At 36.7% G+C, this 24,655-nt stretch overlaps 1 protein-coding gene across 5 annotated transcripts in view; it reads right to left on the bottom strand.

The window, feature by feature from the left end:
* The window catches only part of LOC134540010 (bromodomain adjacent to zinc finger domain protein 2B-like), a 261,508-nt gene that overhangs the window by 54,726 nt on the left and 182,127 nt on the right, over window positions 1–24,655 (bottom strand). For 4 of the 5 annotated variants that reach the window (XM_063382430.1, XM_063382433.1, XM_063382431.1 and 1 more), the window contains 3 exons: window positions 13,931–14,185; window positions 6,953–7,018; window positions 4,623–4,667 (listed from right to left, as the gene is read on the bottom strand). In XM_063382430.1, the coding sequence (XP_063238500.1) occupies window positions 4,623–4,667; window positions 6,953–7,018; window positions 13,931–14,185 (366 nt within the window). The remainder of the gene's footprint in view (window positions 1–4,622; window positions 4,668–6,952; window positions 7,019–13,930; window positions 14,186–24,655) is intronic. The other variant, XM_063382432.1, reaches the window with a different exon arrangement.

Here is a 24,655-nt window from a genome sequence, read left to right as displayed (position 1 = left end):
ATGTTGAAGGAATATGCTATGGCATACTGCAAGTAGCCATGCCAGCACTTGCCTGGAAAAAGAGTTCAGGATACTACAGAAAACTGAAACCAAGTTTGCCACACCGAGGCCTCCTAAGTATATCAAAATTAATAGGTCACAACACAAGTGACTTCTTCATTCAACTCTAACATAGGTAATTTCAGCACTTGTTAGGATTCAATCAATCTCTGCAACAAGTGCCACAAATACATTTACATGATTTATACTGACCGAACTATTGCACACTTTCCTTGAAAAAACTGCTTGCAACTACCCTCATTACATTCAAACCACATTAACTATGCATTTCAAATTGCACTTGTGTACACGGTGAGAAAAATACACCAACTAGTAGCAAGAATATATTTATGCTCAGTTCTCCATGATACCTTGGGTTTAGGAAATTAATTTTCATTGGTTTTTTTTTTTGTTGCAGTTTAAAATTAAAATGTTTTGATGTATTGCTTTTATTCACAACACAAACGGTCAGTTCACCTGTAAGTTGACTAGTGTATGATATTCTGGATTGATCTATTTTAAAACTGGCTCAAGATCAATGACTTATGAAGTTAATTAGGTCCGCACCGTACCAAAGTAGAGGACTGGCTGTAGATAAAAAAAACAAACATCAAATCAACAGCAACAAGTGATACACTCACAAGTATATACAGTATTAGCAACTACACTGCACCTGTGACAATGGACAAACAAAAAAACTACAGCATAATACGAGCAGTGGGGCTATATTTGTTGTTACGCTCTACAATGTGAACAAACTCGAACTATAAGCATCAATATTACTCTCTCACCTTAAGTGCTCGAACGAAACACGTTGAGTCATAACATCACTTCAACTTGGCATCACACCACTCGCCCATTAGAATTCTAACTATTGCCTCCAGAAAGGAATGAATAACGTCCTGAACTTTTATGCACAATAATCAAGCAAACACTGTACAGTAAAGGCCAAAAATGTTTGCGAATGCAAAGAGGCTTGGATTTCCATTTGGCTATGAAATAGAAGAGGGAAAAATGTCACAAGCTAGATGAAAAAAAGCATGCCTGATCTTGAGCGAATTAAGATTCCGTTCAATTTGCAAAAAAGGCTTAAAAGGTTGCAGGGTGCCGTTTGCCAAATACTCTCGCCACCAAATGCATGCTTTTGCAAGTTATAAACTTGGTGCAGGCTTATTTTCCAAAGGAACAAAAGCTTAAACACAAAATATGTACTTGGAAAAATGCTATGCAAACCTAATATCCTTGTTAATTTGTAATATCTCATTGAATGACTTGCAATTCATCTGATTTAAAGCCTGCTAATATTTTTATAATTTAACTTCCTAAAAAAAACTCAGTTTACAACAAAACTCATTTTTTTCTTTTCAAATTGCAACATACTTCCTGACAAAATTTTCCTTTACAACAGTGATGGACTATTGAACTCTAAATATGAGAACGTGCTTTAAAATTAACAGTGCCGCACTCACTACAAAGTTGTTGGCTTGGTACAATTCTTATGGTGAATAAAATTTTTGTTTTCAGAGTGAAATATAGCAACAGATATTAAATCAACCTGCAATCATTAGAGTAAATGTCTCGTTTGATTCAAACTTTAAGCAAAGTAGGTATTAATCATTTTAGGCTAAATTTATCAATAATTTTGCTTCTCTATCAAAATTAATTATGTGGAAAACTGTATTTGATGCATCCTGCACATAAGTAATGAAGATATAGTTGGTTAAACTACAGGAAGCTCATATTCTACCAGAAGATTAACCAAACAGAACGGAAGACGGTTTAGAAAGTTTTACCGACAATTACACACGTGTTCAAATGATTAAATGTCATATAATAAAGAATTGCAATGCACAAAGAAGCAATAGCAGAGGATCTTAGCAGCAATGTGATTTATTTTTTGTAGTTTATTCAACGGGAACTGAAAATACTAATGTGCTGGCTTCCTCAAACATTATTAAACATACGTTCTCACAGTCCCTGGTTACGCGTACAAGAATTTTTCCCGGAACACAATGCCTCCAGCTAAGCCACCAGTGCCGTTACGACACTGACCGGAGAAGACGCAGAATGTAGAGAGGTCAAATCCCAGCGAGGCAAGAGTGCAAGAGTGTATATTTGACAATCAGCTGACAGGCTTGATAAGCCCCCACTACCGCTACCGATGCCGTCCACCAGCAGTAAGTAACAAGCATCACAGTTGTGCATTTCTTTGGAGCGCTGCTAGCAGCTGCGTCTACAACCTCTAATATTATTTTTCAGAAGTTCAAATTTTCGTCAAATTTAAAAAAAAAACTCTAACTGCTTGTGTATTTGCGAGGTTACAATCAGTTAGTAAATCAGTACATAAGCCATTTCCAATTAAGTCTGCCACCACTTTAAGTCTGGAACATGTATCAACACCGTCAAAAAAAAAATAAGGATTTTTTTCTGACATATAATAAAATTAAGTTATCAAAAATTGTTATGTATTGCACATGTGGTCTAATACCATATTCTGTAAAAAAAAATTTTTAAAAAGTTTATGAAGGATAGTATCTTATTCCTAAAAACATTAAAAAGTACACGTACTGAAACCAATAAATGTTTATGAATGTTTACATCACCATAACTCTGATTAAACCTCAGCAAGACACTGAAATGGTTATCACACTGTATGTCTCTGTAACAATTACACTCCCTTCCTTAAATTTTTCCCACTAAAAATTAATTCAATTGGACATTTGGCAAACCCATTACAGCTCATTACCTGGCACTTTGTTTTTTTATTCAATTTTCAGTGAAATTCGGAAAGTCATGAATGTCCTGTAAGGATGCTTTCTTATTCGGAAAACATCTACCTTTGGCATAAACTAAGATGCCACTAACTAAAATTAATATGCAGCAAAAGAAAAGTGTGAGAATGAACCAAAACTATTGTAAAATTAGTTCATAATTTTGGCATCTTGTAGTAATGAAGTTTGTGTTAAATTAGAACTATTGCAAAATTAGTTCATAATTTTTGCATCTTATAATAACAAGGTTTATGTAAAACCAAAACTAGTGTAAATTAGTTCATAATTTTGGCATCTTGTAATAATGATGTTTGTGTAAAACATTGTAATAAAAAGTTTTAAAAAAATTAATATAATTTTAAAGAGAACTTAAATATAAATATTATTTTTCTCAGTTATGTGTAGAATATACTCTAAATAAACATGTACTTTTTTAAGGGATAGTATGTTACAATTTTAGATTCAGAACATGAGGGATATTAAAAAAAAAAAAATTTTGTACTGCATTATGAGGCATTTACTACAGTATAATGCACGAAAGGTTCAGAAATTACCTAAAAGGAGACATATCCGTCATTTTGGATGAATATACATTTTTCTTAGCTGTTTTCGCCAAACCACTGTTTGCATCACCTACTCTTCAATGCATATAATTGTTTCCCACAGGAAAAAAAAACAACTCTGCATTACATTATAACCATATTTTAATACCAACCAAGGGACTGTCAAACACTTTGTATTAATTAGAGCTCTATATTTAAAGAGTTATGATTTTGAAGTTTCACAGTAAATTTTTTTTTTGCATAAGCAATAAATTCCCGAATTTCTCTTGAAATTGTTTCCGTTTTTCCTGAATGTTTTCCTGTAATCCCCCCCCCCCCCCCCCCCCAGTTTTCTCCGTTTTCACAAGTATTCTACACTCGTGGCAGCCCTGTTACATTTTCACCATGTCCCGGACTTACATCCACTTACAGGACAGCTACCCAGCTCGGCAGACGGCCGGTACCTTCGCTAACACTCCACTGTTGTTCACACAACCAGCACCAACCACTTTTTTTTTGTAAAGAGATACTGAAGAAGTAAAATAAAATTGAACATGGTAACTAAAACCATCGACACACTATCTTTTTTTTTTTCAAAATAAACACCACAACATCCATAAACACACACATATAAAAAAAGGTTTTATTAAAATTACTATTATTACCACACAAGAAACTAAAAGAAAACTATTTTCCTCTTTTCAAAACTCAGCAAGATCAGTCAATAATCAAAACATCTATTTTTCGCAGAGCCAACTGCGTGACTGTCACTAGAGCAGGGCCGCTATTGGCCGGCAAAGTCTCGGCCACTGGCGGGACATGTCAAACAGAAAAAAATAACCTCTTGACTGCTAGATGAACTGGGAATCAATCAAAAAAGGGCCTAACATATTCGTGCAAAAAATTAAATTTTATTACTCAAAAACAACTGCTAAGGAGGGGGGGGGGAGCTGTTTATTTTGCTGATGTAATGCTGAGTTGCAAGCAACTAATGTTTAGTTGTAAACACAACAAACAGATCCTTTATTTTTTTTCATTTATGTTAACGGAACTCACTGTTTAAAGGTTGGCTAGTCCTGTCATATATGTTTCCGATGCTGGGTAGTTATTACAACTTAGTTTTAAACGGCCCAATAATAATTAGGAATCAGCAAAAAAAAAAAAAAATCAAGGCGGTTGAGGCTCGGGGCCCGGGCGGTCCCGAGACGGTGCGACCTCGGACCTCGGCACGCGCGCGGCGCCAGCAGCCGAGGTTGGCTCAGGTACTTACTTGCTCCTTGATGAGAGCAGCCTGCTGGCGCTTCAGCTCGCGCTCCTGAAACAGACACGACCCGGGAACACGTCTGAGACAAGCCGAGCACGGACCCAGCCCCGCGACGAGGCGCACGTCTGTGGGAGACAACCAACCGACTTCAGGGCGCTGCTAGGGAAACACGAGTAACGATGGGGGGGTTCGCAAATCCGACTATTCTTTTACCACGTTACATAAGCTTTAAAAATATTTTGAACTTCGCACAAAAAAAAATTTTAAAAAAAAATTCATACAACTCTTACAAGTTGAAAGTGAAACTTATATGTTTTAAAAATCAAAACCGTTACTTTATCTTAATTTTAAAAAAAACTTTTGAGGCTTTAGTCAACATATTACACTACTTAAGTAAGAGCTGATACACTGAAAGCTTAAATTTATAACAAACAAGCATGAAAACAAATGCTAGTGTGCTTAAACAAATCTACATATACATAAAACATAAAGTTTTTAAATATCTCAAATATTCATACAAATTAAACATGTTCCATCAATGCTAATAATGTGCTAAGTAGCTAATACCAAAGAGGTTTAGAGTACAATATAATTTTAGAGGTCCTGTTGACTTAAAAGTTCTATGTAATGCATAACTATACAATCCTAACACATAAATTTAAATCGATTTATTCTCATTCCTCATCATCTATTACTAAGAATAAGTGTACGTATGAAAAGTCATATGCGTTGCTAGGAGGCTTCTAGAGACGACAGCCGGCAAGCAGACCGGCATGCCAGCCTTCTGGGTTCTTAGGGGAAACCCCCGGCCCCTCCTGGGTCCCTCCCCTACAACCACATGGATCCTAAATTAGCGGGCCACTTCCCGACACCTACACCCCCTCCGTCAGCCCGGCTGCCTTGCTGTCTGCGGAACCCCACAGTCCACTCGTCACATGAAGTGGCATAACTAGGATGCTACTGTTCTTGCAGCTTCGGGTGTAAAGGCCGGTCCACACGCATCGTTGTAGACAAGACGTAGCGTGTAGACAGGAAAACTGCGCAGTTTCGTGAACTGCGCGGAGACGGAACACGGAAAAGGAAAACTGTGGCCCAGAGCATTCATGTCCGCGCAGTTCAGTCGACCTGCACAGACTTGTCGTAGCGTGTGGACACTTCCTCCGTCTTCTCCGTACACGAGGCTCGGTTCTCCCTCGGTATTTGTGCCGGAACAGTGTAATCTGTTCAACGATGACCGATTTGCGACAGTGTTCACATGAATTTCTAACAGAGTTCATTGGTCTGTACAAGTCCTTTCCGTGTTTGTGGCTGGTCAAATCAAAAGAATATAGCGATAGGGACAAAAAAAAGTTTAGCATATGAATCACTTGTGCAAAAATACAAAGAGGTTGACATTGCGGCTAACAGAGATAAAATCACACAAAAAAAATAACATTAATTTTTTGAAGTCGGTATACCGGAAAGAATTGGCCAAAGTAAGGAATTCTCGCAACTGATACGATAAAACTTGGCTGCAAACTGTGTTGTGTGGACACGGCTAAACTGCAACCTTTTGTTTGCACAGTTTTGCCTGCGCAGTCAAAACTGTGTACAAAACGTTGCGTGTGGACCAGCCTTTAATGACACAACACTTCGAAGGGCTACGAGCCCTTTCCGAAGGAGAAACAGACAAGCGAGGGAGTGAAGTGAAGAAACAGGGTAACGGGCTCAGTTAGCACCACAGACGGTGTTGCGGCACGGCGGATGAACGATTGGTGTGAAGTTGCAGTGAGTTGGGACTAAGATGTGTGGTCAGAGATGAACAGTATGGAGAGCTCCGGTGGGGGGGGGGGGGGGGGGGGGGGGGGGGGGGGGGGGGGGGGGGGTGGGGGGGGGGGGGGGAGTGAAAAGTGGACCGATCAAACCGAGATCAGTTTTTTGGACAGCCAACCAAATAAGTGTAAAATCTAGTCAATTAATCAGGCTATCCTCTCCGGACCTGATATCCCCACAGCAACAATATGTACCTACTTATGTAAATTTAATAACATACCTACAATAACATACATTAATATGGATTATGTTTATTCATATGCAATAAGACTTATATGTGTACATACTAATGCATATGTTTCCATATGTAAGCTCAATTTTATGCTTTCAGTGCAATATTTATTTGAATCATCAAAATGAATTCTAAGTTAAAAAAAAAAAAAATAAAAAAATACCGTTAGGTTTTTGAACGCTAGGGAAAAAAAAAAATATCAACGGTGAGAAACGACGATAAGTTTCACTTTCAACGCGTGGTAGTTGATGCTAGGTGCGGGAGAAAGGGGTTTTTCGCTCCGAGCAGTTACCTGCTGCTTGCGTAGCTGCTCCTCCTGACGCTGCTTCTCCAACTCTTCCTGCCGCTTGCGCCGAGCCTGAGCCATGCAAAAACAACAAACAACCAACAGTGAACACACGCCGCATGCCCGGGACGCTACCGGCTACACAGCACATCCACCCCACGACCCCCCCCCCCCCCCAACCGCGCCGGCACGCGCTCCTCACACGACCTACCTTGCGAATGACCAGACCGCTCGAGGTTAGCAACATTCAAAATTTAAAAAAATTAAAAAAACTCACAGAAGAGCCATTTATTTTAAAGTCGTTCCCTCGGATCATTTCTAGCTCACCGTCCGAAACTGCAAAAAAAAATAAAAAATTAATGTCCAAGAACAAATCCAACTATAGTGTCTCGAACACGAGACAAGTACTGACGTTAAGTTTTTACTCCCTTTAGAGGAAAAAAAAATTAAATTATTTTGGAGTAAGCTAGTTATAATCCAAGGGAAGACCGCCTCACTTCTAGTGACTGCGGTGGAGTTGCCTACGAATTAAAAAAACTCAAAATGCCATTCGTCAAGAAATGAAAAACCGGAATTTCGGGTAGTCCATACAGAAAAAAAAACGTCCTTAGAGATGGGCAGTGTCTGTGTTTATAAAATTGAGAAGTATCGCACTACGTTTATATTTTACAGCCAAACACAGAAACACAGACGCTAGAGTAATTTCTCATTATTGTCTGTTTTGAACGATTTGTCGCAAACCACTCATCACTCGTCATCTTAATATGATAGTCCAGTCTCTGAGAAATCGTAATTAAGTCTCACGCTGGTACTTATTTTTTCATGGATGCCTTCTTTCTTGTACAGCAGTGAGCCACCAGCCATAAACTAAATAGTTACTAACCCACCGATGGAAATTCTTAAATGAGGAAGTGAGTTGTAAGTGGAGCTTTCAAAATCATGCAGCTGTCAATAATTTTCTTTTTCAAATAGCACTAACTTTCGACAGAAAGAAAACTGTTACACTGTAGTTTAAACATGCAGTACAATACATGCATGAATGCATGAATAGGATTTTATAATTTCCATCGCACACATTAAATAGCCATTGGCTAAGTTCCAAAGTCTACACAAGGGCTTGAAGAACTTAAAACATTTTCTTATTTCCATATGTGTGCATGATAGTTTTATACTAATGAAATTTTAATACATGATTAATATTTTTCAACTAAAAAACTTTTAGGCAGCAGAGGAATTATTATTTTACTTACAATGTGTGGAAAGCAGCAAAAAGGACTATAAAGATTTTAACTTTGAAAGTAATTGGTAAATATTTTTATACATTAAATAATATTTTTATATTATGCATTATTTATTTTAATTCTAAATTACACATAATTAGGGATAATCATATATGATGGCTTGCGATTAATATCAAAAAGCATTTCAATACACCATATGACAAAAAATGCAAGTTAATATGCCATATAACAATGAAATGAAACTAAAGTTATACATAAACTTAAAGAGTTTTTTAAAAATATTCACTCAAAATACAAAAAAAAATAATAATGTTTGAATTTCAAATCATGCCATTATTTTAGGACAAAGTTTACACCAAAGCACATGAAAAGGAAAAATTAATAACTTTGTTTGAACATTCTTCACATATTGAATCAATTTTAAACTACTGATGTTAGTGCATTTTTCAAACATGGAAATTCTTGCTGATTTATTAATATTGCTCTGAATGAAAGCAATCTTTTTGGTAGAGAATATCATGAAACATTTAAATGATAACTTTACAAATAAACTGAATTTATAAAAAAACCAATAACACTGAATTACTCTGTTTTAAAAAGAAACCTAACCAAAAATGAAACAATTTTTTTTTTTAAACTTAATTTATATAACTATATTTATGTCTAAACCTTTAGGCAAAAATAAATTATATTACAATAATTTATTTACAGGTCATTATTACACAAATTAAACAGATATAACCTCAGTAGAAGAAATATGTTTCACAGCAAAGTTTAAATTCTATTGTCGAAGCACAAACCTGCGTCTATTCATGTCGTCTTTTAAACTGAGGTATACTTCCAAATGTATTACTTCAAGGGTTTAAAAATTCTGTTACTACTGCCCACCTCCAGCTGAACAAAACGAGATAAGTTTACTAGCCGTGGAAAAAAAATCTTGGAAAGTTTCAGAAACTTAGGTACAGCTCAGCGTGCTACAAGGTGAAAACAAGGGCTGGAGACACGCTAACACGCACTCGACATGCCGTAGAGAGTCCCGAGCTAGGCAGCTCCACATCAGCCAACAAATTACCTTATCTTATTGTTAACTCCTGAAAAGTCCAAAATAAGTTTCAAAAGAAAAAAACAAAAGTTACCAAAATTCATAACAAGTGTCAAAAAGATTTCTAACAAAAAAAAAAAAAAGTAACGATTGAGAAGAATAATAATATCTGAAAGCACAATCGTAGTAAGCATCACGAACAGAGAGAGAAAAAAAAAAGGTCATCAACGGTATTTGCTCGTTACAACAATTACGTTTGTTCACGATGAAGACACAAGAGCTTACAACAGTACATCATGAGACAGCACAACATGTGGTTCTAAGCATACGAGGAGCATGCACGGTCAACATGCACGCTACACTACGGACTACTGCGCAGACACCAGACAAACACTGCACTGCGCAACGCAGCTCGAGACTATGGCAGACCACAACCAACTATGTGCCCTCGTACGCACTGGATCCTCGGCCGTGCCGGCAAAGAGACCGTTGCCGCGCCGACGGCAGCAACACGAGGTCAGCGCCGGTCGCAACTCCCGGTCGCGCGGGGGAATAGACACGCACGGCACGCCAGGAAGTCACAACGGCAAAACGGATCACGACGTTGTTAAAAGGATTCCAGCTGTGGCCCACGGTAAACAATCATCCCGGCATTTACCGGGAGTGCTTTCGGGGGTAAACCTCGGGAGATCCTAGACGAGCCAGACCAGGATTCGAACCCATGTCAATGCACAACGAGCTGCACGAGAAATGTTCCCTTTTTCTTCACCCGGATGCGGCCGGGTGCATCCCAAGTCATTCCACGTGGACGATTCAACAGTGTCCGTACATGGGGAGTACATACTTTGAAACCCGAACACGTCAACTGTTTACATGTAAACGCTTTTGCATTCTCAATAAAAGAGGTCACGTTGGTCCTCAAACCGAACTTCGTCCCCAAAAAACTTATTTGTATCTAACTTATGGGAACTTTAAAAGACACCCTCGCCTATGGTGACTTTAAAATCATCCTATACCTATGATAAATCAGGTTCATCAGCTTCACTAGATCTAGAAGACAATAATTAATTCATGGATGATAACGTGCCAAATTTTTAAAGTTAGCAAAGCAGACAATCTTCAAAGATGTACCTTCACTGTTGCATTAAGAGCATGTCGTTGCTGCAAACTTAAGGATAAAACAGTTTGGCCTTCTTTACTAAAAAAATCTTAACATCCAACCAAGTAATGAGTACTTAATTTGAACTTGCCAACTCAAGGGTGTTAGTACAGAGTAACCTTGATATAAAGTAGGTACATATCTTTAAAGGTTTTCTCACTAAGAAGTGTACTTTTTCAGATCCCTACACAATATAAAATACTTTCATTGAAAGAATCAAAATTGTGGATTTTTTCCCAGGTTCATAAAAATGAGATTTCACTGTATTGTGGTTATCTGAAAAAATAAATTTAAAAAAAAAATCAGTGACTATCATTTTAGCTAACCAATACATGTAAAAATTTTTCAAATATTTAACCATTTGATGCCACTTTGCAGCATTTGCTAATGTACGACTACTTTTACTTTTTGCCATGTCACTTTTGCAATTAAATTTCAAAGTGTCTCTCTCATAAGAAGTAATATTATGTACACTAACACAGTTGACATAAATTTTGCTGTTTTTTACCATTTTAATTAAATTATAAATCCATCATATAAGCCACTTGCCCACTTTCCAATGAACCTCAACGTTCAAACGATTACTCTTCGCAACATGGTTGTTACTACACAAATGTTGCAGACAACATTTTAAAACTGTAGAAATGTTGACACAGCATGAGCAATGACAGTAGATTATGCATTTCCTAAACTCAGAGTTGAAACCGGAGTGAGAAAAACTCAATACTTGATTCAAAAAAACACAATAAAAAGACAAGATTATGAATAGTATATAACATGAAAAAGCAATCTCACACAAAACATAAAAAAACAAAAAAAACATATATAACATGAAAATACACACTCACACAACACATAAAAAAAATTGTTATGGTTAATTGTATACGCTTCACTTTGAAATTCTATGTAGTACGAAATAAATTATAGTTTCAGTGTGCATTTTTTTCCTGTTCTGTTGGATCTATTTATTCATATTATTGTACATATATTTTGAAAAAAAATCAGCGCAATCTTGAATTCTTTTTAAGGTTTGATCCTTAAAGTCATTTAATTTTTTAAATAAAAAATTACACTGAAAATTACACTTATGGTTGTATTTAATGAATATCCACCAGTGAAAGCTAAGAAGATATATTCTTATTGGGAGTCCAAGATGTGATTTAATTAAGGTAATTAAAATAATTAAAAACTTCAATTGTAGACATATACCTGAAGTCAGCAGATAATTTAAAAAAAAACTTCTGTTGAAAAACTTTGCAACAGAACACAAAATTCAATAATTTATAGTAAGAAACATAAGGAAATTATCTTTTAAATAAAAATTAAATAACCGAGCATAAGGGGTAGGACTAAGTCTTGCGGTTTTGTTGCCCAAGAAGTAAGTTTTAAAATGGATAATTGAAACTGGGACACAAGGCAGTGCGAATAACCAATCCCTTGACTTAACTCTCTGTCCCAGCAAAGAGTCAGAAGCAACTCATTCAATCCGCAAAGCCCACGTTGCAGTCGCCTATGTCTCTAAGCATACAGCGGGAGATCATGCAAGACTACTCAAGTCCAATCTGGCCAGCCGAGCAGAAGGAAAACCCTACCTGCGCAAATGATACCAACTTGACACACCCCGTTAAGCAGGCACGTCAAAACCACAGAGGTTGCCATGGACTGGTTGGTTGGACCTGCCCATGGTGTGGGGTATCGCACCATAGGCACGCAACAGGTATTCGCTGCCGTCTTGCACCCCCGCGCTACTACGTAGCGAAAATGCACTTTGCATGCATCATGCAAAAAAAAAATTTCTCTCTCTCGCTCTTCCATGCAGGCTATTTTGTACTTGAGCTCTCATTCAAAATGTCGATTCGCATCCCAATGTTAAAACCTTCCACACTTTTCTTACGCCGTGATTCAAAGCGGTACAAAATGAACAAGCATTGTAACTTTCGTGAACAGGTACAGCGATACATTTCTCGTACACACTTAAGTCAAACAAAAAAAAAAACTTACAAAAATGTAATTCTTTTTTAATGTCCTCTTCATCAACCAAACTACAATAACACAACCTGTGGATGAACATCAGAGTGGCAGATGCAGCAAACATAATTATGACATTTCAGATCTGTTCAGGTTTCTGACAGCACTATGGTGACATCATTAACACTTCACTCCGTGGGGAGTACAGATATGTGCTCAAAAATTTCAAATACCTGCAACATTCTGAACATACAATTTTTGTATGTCGGTACGTTTTTGTACTTTCTTCCAGTTTTAGTAATGTTTTCAAAAGGAAAAAAAAAACTGAGCCTCCAGAATTATTTTTAAAGACATGTTATTATTATTATTTTCTTTTAGTACAATAAATGAATATACACAATGTAATAATAAAAGAAAATAGTGTTTCTAATGAAGACCACAAAATCCCAAAGAACCTATGTAAATAGTTACTAAATTAGCTATGTACAGCTCCAAACGTTACACTAACCACACATGCTATGCTAGTACAGTCCACTACACATAACTGCATCACTATTCACTTGCAAACACCTTCTAAGTCGAACAGTTACCAGGTGCACGACACTCAGTCCTGCCAACAAACCGCAACACCCCCAGGCTTTGGACAAGGTTGTTATCGAAGCTATCAGTCACTCTACAGATTCCCTCATGCTTTTATCTCAATTCACTTCAGCTAAGTAAAAAAAAACACACTTTACAATCACATTCAATGGTCATTATTCCACTAATATCGCTGCAGCAAAACCCCAGCAATGTGTTAATTTGCTTAGCATTAGTTGGTTGTTTTTTTTTAATTCCAAAATAAGTTCAGTCGATTTCACTCTGGCTACCATTAAAAAAAAATACAAAAAATAAAATCTTGCTTCAAAAAAAAAGTGCACAATATCACAAATGGCATTATCTTTAAGCATAAAAAATTCTTAGCAGAATCCTAAATAACCTAACCAATCAAAGAAACCAAACTACTTAATCCACACTATAAATAACCTAGTTTAACTGTCCAACATACTACAGTAGGTCCATAACACAGCCAAAACATTAGTTTCACATGATAATCTACATCAAATCACCCATTAAAATATTAAGTCAAATAGTTTCTGAAGAACACTTGAAACTCCAACTAATGATGTTTTGGCCACAGAGCAGATCTCATTGTCTCGAGCGACAGGTGCGAAGAGAGGTCATGGGACCGAGGTGAAGGAAGGTGAGGGCGGGGGAGGAAATTGGCTGTTAATGTCCGACAGCTCAGCTCAACACAACACACCGACTGTTATGCACTGTTATCTGGTGACCGAGAACATGCTTGGACAGGGCAAACCACTACAGCTACACTGCCGTCGTGTGTCGTGTGTGAGAGGTGTGTACGGCTCCAGACGAGCAGACTACAAAGCTACTAGCTATTGGCTAGCCCTTACCATCAACACAATCACATTACAGTTACATCATGGCGCGACATGCTTCAGCGCCAGTTGCGGCAAACCCCAACTACAGCCTACCTCCCTCCACTCACAACTCACAGGCCAAGGCTTCCTTACCGTTTCGGCCACGTCATCGTCGTCACCGCTCGTAATGCTACTAGCTTGCGCTTGCGTCGCTACGGCCACCGCCTCCGTCTTCGGGCCGTTGCTCTCAAACGCCGAGATGACGCTGTCCCGATTTTTCCAAATGGTTGCGACCGTGGAACTGGCGAGCCCTAACTCCCGGCTAACGTCAGATTTGCTCTTTCCTTTCTCGATTTCACGAATGATGTGCATTTTTTGTTCGAGTGTGAAAGCAAGCCTCTTCCTACCCTGTGGCAATGCCAAAATAAAAAAAAAAAACGGGTGGCAGACAAAACAACGTGATCCTGTCTGGCGTGCAATTTCCACTGCCCCGTACTTCTGATAGTTAGCTGACTGCCAACGGCTGATCATGACATACTGTAAGCAGTACCAACATGATCCTACAGTTACCAACTTCTCAAAAATGCTATGCCACTTTCAAAAACTACTATACAATGCTAGCCATGCAATCCAAATAAAAAAATTGCTTTCTATTAAAACAATTTACAGCCTCCCAAATAAAGTTCCGTACAGACGAATCAAATGATTGTTCAACACTCAAATAACTTTCAGCAGTATTGGGCAAACACTCACAATTACAAGCTCGGCACAGTTCAGTAGATCAACAAGGACCAAACGTCCAAACTGTATGTTAGGACTGCATTCTCAAGTCTGGAGCCTAGTTTTAGTTACAATTTCTTTAGTGATCCCAAAACACGTTTACAGTAAAACATTTCTACTTAGCATTTCCAAACACTTAACACTATTCCCAGTAAGTGAGATTGCGAAGTCCGTGGTCAAATGACAATCGTACACACAAGTGACACATAAACCTTAATATGTAATATCCCCATCAAACAAACCAACTACAGAGATTTTGTGTGGAGTAATGACCATTTTTTTTTAATACAGTAGAAAATAGTGATGATAAGAAGCATGAGTTAAAGTGTTAGTGGTTAGGTAAGTCTATTAAATGTGTGGTTCACTGTTAATCTTCTAAGTTATGTCAGCTCCCTGACACATAGCCGATTACTCTTCACTTGTTTGAGCATACAATGCCTTTATTTGCAAGTGTGTATTTCATTCTCTTAGTAGTGCACAGACACGTCTTACTAAGAAAATAAACAAACAGAACATAAACAAATAATTACTTTGTACAAAACAATATTAATTATAAAAAATATATAAATCTGTCAAAAACAATTATTTACTCAACTCATTTTTAATTTAAAAATGTTTTACTGTTTATTATTTCTGAGACAGTAATTTTCGAGTGGGTTACAGGGTAAACAAGAAGATGTTTCTCAAGTATATTTTATTTAATTATACATGGCAAAAATATATTTGAAATTGAAAGATTCAACATCAAATAACTAACCAGGATTTAATTTTAAATTTTATTTCATATTTCTTAACATCATTCATTAAGTAATACTGCTCTGTTTGTAAATTTTATTCAAACTTAAAATCATCAAAACTCTATAAATCTATCCAAGCAGTTTGTTCAACACTATATTCCTGAAACATAGGCTATCAGGGTTAAAACCATAGAGAATAGTTTTACTTCACTTGTACTGTTTTTAAGTAGACTATTTTATTTGTAATTCCAGCAGAGTAATTCCTCTTTGGATTCCAACTTGTTGAAAATGAAAATCATCCTCCAAAATTCAATACGAATAAAGTGCTTTTGTTTGAAGATTACAGCTCAATTTTTTGTAAACAGTAGTTTGGGTACATCCACTGTATCCCATTTAAATTTAGCTTGTTGACGGACACTCCTATATCTGTCATCATCAGCTGCATTGTGACGAAGTGTTTTCTTCTTCTTTAGTTTCTTACCAATTCAAGCACAAGTTTGTAAAAACATGCCGAATTATGTTGATCACACTCGGAGAAAAAACATCCCAAAGCACACAGCCAGCAGGAAGATGTCACATATCACAACCAAAAAAATGACATCAGCCATCACCCGCGGAGAAAAACCACCAAGCACCCCTACCAACAAAGGTAAGTCGGCTAGCACTACTAGAAACACGACACACGAAACTGTCAAAAATAATACATTGACTTATATTCCTGAAGTGAATACACTGTGTGCTGAACTTGATGAAAATAAATTATGCACCTCTCCCGGAAGAGATACATCAAAAACCATGTCCAAGGGACATATGTCAACTACCAGTCTTGAAGCAAAGATGTGTACCACTTTAGCAGAAGCAATGTCATTAACAGCTCCCAGGAGACAGTTATCACCTACCATTCCTGCAGAAAAGAAAACCAACACCGTCACTAAGGGAAAGATATCACCTTCCATCCCCAGAGAAAATATGTCACAGATGATTCCTCTAAAAAAGGCATCCCCTGCCACTCTTAAACGAAAGACACCAATTAAAACTACAAATGGGAATATGTTAAGTACCACAAACAGAAAGCAGACACCTCACACTAAACTAACACATACCACTCCCAGAGGAAAGATATCAAGAACGAATACCGGGCTACAGATGTCGCCTAACACTGCTGGAGCAAAGAGGACACAAACCTCACCGGGAGGAAACAAATCAGGTACCACTACCAGAGGTAACATATTTCGCACCGGTCCAAAAACAAACATGTCATATACCACTCTTGGAAAAGCAGCATCACTAGCCACGCTTGGAAGAGAGGTATCACTTATCACTCTTGGAGGAAAGGTGTCAAGTATCACTTCCAGAAGAAACAAAATTCTCAAAAGAATGAGTTCACTTACCTCTCTCAGAAGAAAGACTTCACATAACATTATCAGAGGAAAGACATCACACAACCCTTCCAGACAAAAGCTGTCCCATACCACTACTGAAGGAAAGAAATCCCACACCACTCTTAGAAAAAATACATCCCGTAACACCTTCAAAGTAATGACACCATATGCATTGACCATAGGTAATGTATATTGTACAAGTTCCAAAGTAAACATGTCTCAAACCAATCTGGAAGAAAAGATGCCTCACACCAATCCTGTAGAAAAGCAGTCTCATTTCATTTCTGAAAGAAAGTTGTCTTGCACCTTTCTTGATAGAAAGAGAACATATACTATTCTTGAAGGAAACAAGTTTCACAGCACTTCTGGTGGAAACACATCACAGGCCAATCATGGAGGAAAAAAACTCCTTGCCAATTTTGGAGAAAAGACATCCCGTACCACTGTGAAAAGAAAGACACTGCATAGCAATTCTGAAAAAAATATGTCAAGTATCACCGCCACAGGAAGGACAACTCATACAAAGCTTGGAAGAAAGAAATCAAATACCACAGCAAGAGTAAACACATCTAACATCAATGGAAAGGTATCTCTCATTACTAGTGGAGGAAATATATCAAGTAGAACTAACAAAGAAACAATATCAAGTACTACCAAAGGAAAAAAGGTAATTTTAAATATAAGCGAAAATAGATCATGTACCACTCAAAAAATGAAGATATCACGTAAAAATCCTGAACTAAGAACATTACATTACACTGATGAAAGAAATGTATCATATTGCAAAACTGAACCACAGGCATCAAATAACATTACCGGAGGGAAAAATTCAAACAGCACTAAATTAAGAACAACATCAATTAAAACTCCTCGAGGAAAAATGTCACCAACAACTATTGGAGGAATGAACTCATGCACCTGTCCTGCCAAAGAGAAGTCAAGTAAAAATTCCAGAGAAAAGTCATCATCTACTACAACCAGTGGCAAGAATTCAAGTACCACTTCAAGACTGAACAAGTTACTTTCCACTCTCAAAATCCAATTTTCACACACAGTTATTGAAAAAATGTTATCTAGCCTGACTGACAAAAATGAATTAGCAACCAATCATGAAGAAAGTACACTTACTAAAGAGGAAGTTTCACAAACTACTCCCGGAAAACAGATGTCAGGTACACCTCCCAGAAAAAAGGCTTCACCTGTGACCACCAAAGCACAGTCATCAACAAACAGCCATAGAGAAATCACAGCACCCAACATTGACAAAGGACATACTTCGGCAACCACTACTGGAGAAGAGACAACATATAACTCTTCCAGAGGACAGATGTCAATTATACCTAGAGGAAAGACTTCATCTACCACTGCCGAAAGAAAGACCTCAATAATGACTCTTGGAGAAATCACAACACCTGACCCTTCTAGAGGACAGAATTCAATAATCACTCCTGGAGAATATACACCATACAACTCTCCCGGAGGACAAATGTCAGCTACAACTCATAGAGGTAAGCATTTGTCTACCACAACCAGAAGAAAAACCCCAGTTAATGCTCATGGAGAAACCACATCACCTGCCACTCCCAAAGGACAGACATCAATAATCACTCCTGGAGAAGATACACCATACAACTCTCCCGGAGGACAAATGTCAGCTACAACTCCTAGAGGTAAGCATTTGTCTACCACAACCAGAAGAAAAACCCCAGTTAATGCTCATGGAGAAAACACATTACCTGCCACTCTCAAAGGACAGACATCAATAATCACTCCTGGAGAAGATACACCATACAACTCTTCTGGAGGACAAATGTCAGCTATGACTCCTAGAGGTAAGCGTTGGTCTACTACAACCAGAAGAAAAACACCAGTAAATGCTCATGGAGAAACCACATCACCTGCCACTCCCAAAGGACAGACATCAATAATCACTCCTGGAGAAGATACACCATACAACTCTCCTGGAGGACAAATGTCAGCTACAACTACTAGAGGTAAGCATTTGTCTACCACAACCAGAAGAAAAACCCCAGTAAATGCTCATGGAGAAACCACATCACCTACCACGCCCAAAGGACAGACATCAATAATCACTCCTGGAGAAGATACACCATACAACTCTCCTGGAGGACAAATGTCAGCTACAACTCCTAGAGGTAAGACTTTGTCTACCACAACCAGAAGAACAACATCAGTAATTGCTCATGGAGATAAAACATCACCTGTCACTCCCGAAAGTCAGACATCAACAGTCACTACTGTAGAAGAGACACCATACAACACTCCTGAAGGAAAGATGTTAGCTACACCTACTGGAGCCAAAACCAGAGGAAAAATACCAGTAACTGCTCATGGAGAAACCACATCACTTGTCACTCCCAAACTACAGATATCTACAATCGCTCCTGGAGAAGACACACCAAATGTTACTACCACAGGAAAGACTTTATATATCAGGGCCAGAGGAAAGACATCAGTTATTTTTCATGGAGAAACTACATCACCTGACACTCCCAAAGGACATATTTCACCAACCTTTCTCAGAGGAGAGAAACCACATTCTAATCCTCAAGGACAGACATCAGGAACAAATTATCCTGCCACTGCAAAAAAGGTATTTCCTTCCACTATAACACGAAAAATTTCCAGCAGTGCAAATGGAGGAAAAATGTCATGCACAACTCCTGAAGGAATCACACCACGTATCATTACCCAAGGAAAAACACCTCCAATCACTCCCGAACAAGACGTGACACATACAACTTCCAAGGAAAGCTTGCTATGTACAGTTTTATAAGAAATGTCTCGCACAGCAGCGAAATGAGAGGAACCAGCGCCTACTCCTATAGGACTATATGACATACCACCCCGGAAGCAGACATCCCAATAAACTCTTGGAGGAAAGATGTCACCACTCTCTTACAGATTTGCAAAATTATTTTTGGAGAAAAAAGTTGAAATTTCTCACCTAGAGGAAAGATTCTATTTACAAGCACCAGTTTGTGGTCACCTTACTGTCGTTTTCCCGGTTATTTCAAAATCACACAACAAGAACACAAGAGCTCAATCTATGTACTCGGTGCCTACTAATCAGACTGAACTGATAGCCCCTCTGTAGTTTGTATAGTCTAGTTGTCTGTTCAAGTTGTAAAAGTTCTGGTCTATTTTGACAAGTGTATTTACAAAATTAACTAAAGAAATAAATTCCACGTGTATAGTAACAAAAGTTAACCAATGTAATATTTTTCTTAGTTTGGTGTAAACAGAATATTTAATATGGAATAGCACATAGTAATATTTCCATAGAACTATACTACATTCTACTTTATGTTACCACTCTGTCTGTATTGGTATTTGAATATTAATATCATTTTTATTGCATTAAAATCAAATCAATAATGTGCTATTGTAAAATCTAGCTTAATTTAAAAAAAAAGAAGAAAAAAGTTTATATCTAAATCATATGTGTGATTGATGCATTTTATTTTCTTAATAAATTTTCCAAAAATAGTTTTAAACCACTTAATGTCAGATGAACAACTTAGTAAAAAATTTCAAATAAATTGCTTTTTGATTATTATATAGTATCTCTTGGTTCACATTTCATTATGCAGTGATAGAACCAAAAAAAAAAAAAAAATCTTAGGCGGTCATATAGATTTCAGTAGCTTTAAAAATTTCTGTCCTGGATAATCTGGTCAAACTTTCAAAATATAATCAAAATCTTCCCTAAACAAAAATACTGTGTCAAACTGACCACAGTTACATAATTGTCCACAACAAAAAAAAATAACTAAGAATAATGGTCTGGAGACAATAACCAACACAGAGATTCTCTGCTAAAAGTATGTGTAAAAAGTATACAAAAAATGTATCTCACATCATCTAGTATCTTCTAGACTACTGCACTAACGTTATGGGCAATGCTGCTATCTTTGATGGTGTTTAGGTTTACATTTCTCGGGCCTGAATGATAATCATTAGAGAGCCAAGATTTTATGGTTTAATTTTCAATCCAAAATTGTTTTTAAAGCAAAGTATTTCGGTGTTAGTTTTTATTTTTTTTATAAAAAGCTGTTTTTTTAAATACATACTCTACAAAAATCTGGATAAAATTCGCACTAATCATTTCTACGGCAAAATAATGGTCCAAAAGCCAATGCATCCAGAACATTTAAAAATAAATTAGCGAGCATTTGCGATTTGAAACTTGGTCAGTAAAATATGCACAGTTAAAAAAAATTAAATCAATTTTCCTGATCCATGCAATCTGGTCCTACGTCCTCTTGGAAAGCAAATACACTTTCACCAACTACGTAATGTCACACAGCTCTCTCCCCGAGCAGTCACAGGGGTCCAGTAATTTCGCAACCACCTCCCACAAGGGCAACGCAGGACTCACAGCTGGATATTCTGAAAGCGGAAAAACTCGGTGCGCCTTGAAGCAAGCAGGAGGGTCTTCTTGGAGAACTCCCCCCCCCCTCCTCACCCACATTTATTCCATCAATACTCCAATTTCATCTCATTTACCCCCCCGTCCACACACCTACATTGATCAATTGACCTAAATGACCCTTCAGAGCCACAACTACCCGGGCACACATACGGTGTGCAGAACTAGAAGCCACGAAAACTGCTTTAAGATATCCAAGTGGGGGTCTGTTCAGGAAAAGCAATTGAAAACATGCTGAGGGCGAATGAGCAGTTTCGTGCCAGGATTGACTTTTTTAACCGTATTTTTAGGAGAGTGAAAATTGTTAAAACGCATATTTTCAGAATAATTTTTAGATGAAGAAACACCAGGTACAGAATTTTGAAAGCACTCAAATGTCTTGCATTACACCTTTATCTTTGTTTTTCCGCCATGTAATATTATGGTTACAGCTCTAATTTCATAGTTGTCCTAAGTACGATGAGAAGACTGCACGCCAGTTCAGAGGAGACACCACATTAGAAGCACCAGCAAGCATCACACTTATCATCCCATCTCACTAACACAGATACACCCCTGACTAAGCGGGCTTTTCAGTCATTCATTATAAAGTCATTTAGGTACTGGGGAGCCTTGAAAGCTAAGTCATAACGAACATGCCAAAAAAATTCTAAGGTCGAATCAAATTTTCCATCCAAAGTTCTCTTCTTACTAACAATATAAACAAATATGAGTCACAAATAAACATAACTATCAGCTAATATAAGAAATAAAATTACTTCCTAAAACTGTTAAAGAAATTTGGACAGCATTTTTTTCATAACTTCACCAACACACAGGACTACGGTTATGCTAATTTTTTTTAATTTACTAACTACAAAAGTAACACGTCCCGTGCTTGAAAAAAATTTCGGCATAATTATGTTAGTACAATTTTAAATTTCTTGAGTAAATTGTTTTGTTGGATTTATGCCTTCACATTTTGTTTGAAGGAATTGTCTTGCTAAGACATTTTGAGACTTTTCATATGTCACTCTGTTGGGTTAGCCGTGCTAAATAAACAAAAAATATTTTATAATGAAAATTTTAGTATGCAAATCACAGAGTAACTGTGAGTAATAATATTTCTTGACAAATAATTATTGAAATAGTTTTTCAATCTGTCTATACGCATAGTAATATAGTTGTTGTTTTGATAACTAGAAAGACACATTGACATTTGTGGGATTTAAATCTTAACCTCAATAATTAAATCCGTACAAAGCAGTAAATAGGTGATTTATGAAGTGCTTCCATTCTCATTAGAATCTATGCAAACTGGCTTCTGGTAAATAATTTGTCATATATATCTTACAAGCAACCATGGTTGCCACATCAAGTCTGTAAAAAAAAATTCTGAGAAAAATTACACATATTTTTTAACGAAATAAATTCCTTTTCGGGTATATATTTATAAGTTATTATACAACATTTACCATCCATATAGTACAAAACAATGCAAAAAAAAATTATTTTTTTTTGGTTTCTCTCTCTTTGAACTTGTTTCCAATGCTTATTATGCAAGTGTAAATCCTACTGATAAAGGTAGCTAATTAAGAGCTTTCTGTGTTGTGTGATGACATAAAATTGTAAAGGCAACAGCAACGAAGTACGTATGTTTCATATTTAGAAGGAAAATTGTAATGCGAAATTCTATCCCCGTTCATAAAAGTAATTTTGTTTTTGGGTTTATTCCACAGCTTTTAAACCCGACCACATGAAGAGGCTTACATTTAAACACATTTCCAAAACTTAACACAACAATTTTAAAAAAAAATTGAATTTAATACATTTTCATGCTGTGGTAATTTTGGCAAGTAGGAGATAAGTACATAATAGTGAAGAAAACTCAATCAAGAAAGATTATTCAAAATTTCTCTGTTAAAGAGAAATTAGTCACATACTGCACAAAACCCACGTAATACATTGCTTCTGTAGCAGTTAATAATATAATAAATTTGATTGCCAGATTTGGTTTAAAAAATTCATCTCACTTGTGATACTAATTAATTGTTTTTTGGCTTTAAAAAACACTTTCCTATGGCCCTGCAAAATTTATTTTTTTGTAGTACAAATATTTCATGGCCATTTTCAATAAAATTGTATATTGCCATAATTAAAATTAGCTCTTAATATTCAAAAACATTCAATGGTTGAAAACAAGCGAATATCAGACTACATCATGTAGGGCATGGCTCAGGAATATTTTCACCTAACTGCACGCCCAAATATCCAATGATTAACATAGAATTAAGTATGTAATAATATGTACAAACTGTACACGTAAAACACTCAAACCAGCCGAGATCATGCGAGAATGCAGACACACATATTACACACAGAGAAACACCCAGAAATATGTAAAGATGAAAAAAAAAACATTCAACTGTACTGCAGAGTGTAAAATGGATGAAAAACATGACAAATAAAAAAAAAGTGCAGCGCACACATAGAAGGCAATATCGCTGAACAAGGCACCAGTAAAAATAGCCACAGAGCATAGAGATCGCTGCCGCAAGGTTTTACATGTATGCTCAAAATAACTCTCTGTTCCTCTTGAACAACTTTATTATAACTCACTTTATTCGTGGAATAAAAATATAGTGCATAAAAAATAATTATTTTCATACCATTAAAAAAAGTGATTAAGAAAGATTTTGCCCATTTCAAAAATAACAATACTTAGGAATTTTCAAATAACACATGAAGTACTAAAAAATTATCAAAAAATTTGTATTAATAAATACTAAAATACAAATTTGAAAAATGAAAAATGTTCTTGTTTTTACACGCATTGGCCCCACACATAGATACCATCTATTGTCACTCTAAAAGAAAGAAATTGATACCCAAATAACTGCTTTCTAAAATTTCCTTGCTGTGTTAAAAATCTATGACTTGCCTTGTAACATGTATCCTGAATAAAAATATTCTCTAAGCTTTACAACAAACGCAACGTGTCACATCAGTCGTGAATCTTAGCATCACATTCGAAGCAACAAATAAAATTAATAGCAAATTTACTGGTGAAGTCAAATTGAATATTAAAACAAGTTTTGATTTGATTCGCTCAGTCGAAGCTTCCCAAAAGCCTAGTAAAAATTAAAGGGACACATACTCTATAAAAAACAGGTCCTCAAAAAAACAAAAATTTGACAGTTCTTGAAAAGTGAAACTTCACTACCCAGACCATCAACTGCAGTTGCGAATGATTGCAAACTAAACCTGTGAGCCTGTGAACTTTGATGAGTTTTGTTTTGTAGCTTTGTTAAACTGTTTAATATTTCAACTATGTGAATTTAAGGTTGAACTTAAAAGAAACTGAAAGGTGTTTTGATGTTAATTAATATTATGTGTATGTAATTTAGTTGAATTTCAGAGTTATTGCTCTTGAAAAACTTTACAAGCACCAGGGTCGGCATTGGAGACTAATAAAATAAAACTCACATTAATGTGGTTCTCTGAAGTTAGTTCCACGTGGTCAAAGTTTAACTGCGCTCAAACCTGG

The sequence above is a fragment of the Bacillus rossius genome, chromosome 16 (assembly GCF_032445375.1).
Source record: "Bacillus rossius redtenbacheri isolate Brsri chromosome 16, Brsri_v3, whole genome shotgun sequence".
NCBI classification, from domain to species: Eukaryota; Metazoa; Arthropoda; class Insecta; order Phasmatodea; family Bacillidae; genus Bacillus; species Bacillus rossius.
This window is presented reverse-complemented; position numbering and strand designations above follow the sequence as displayed.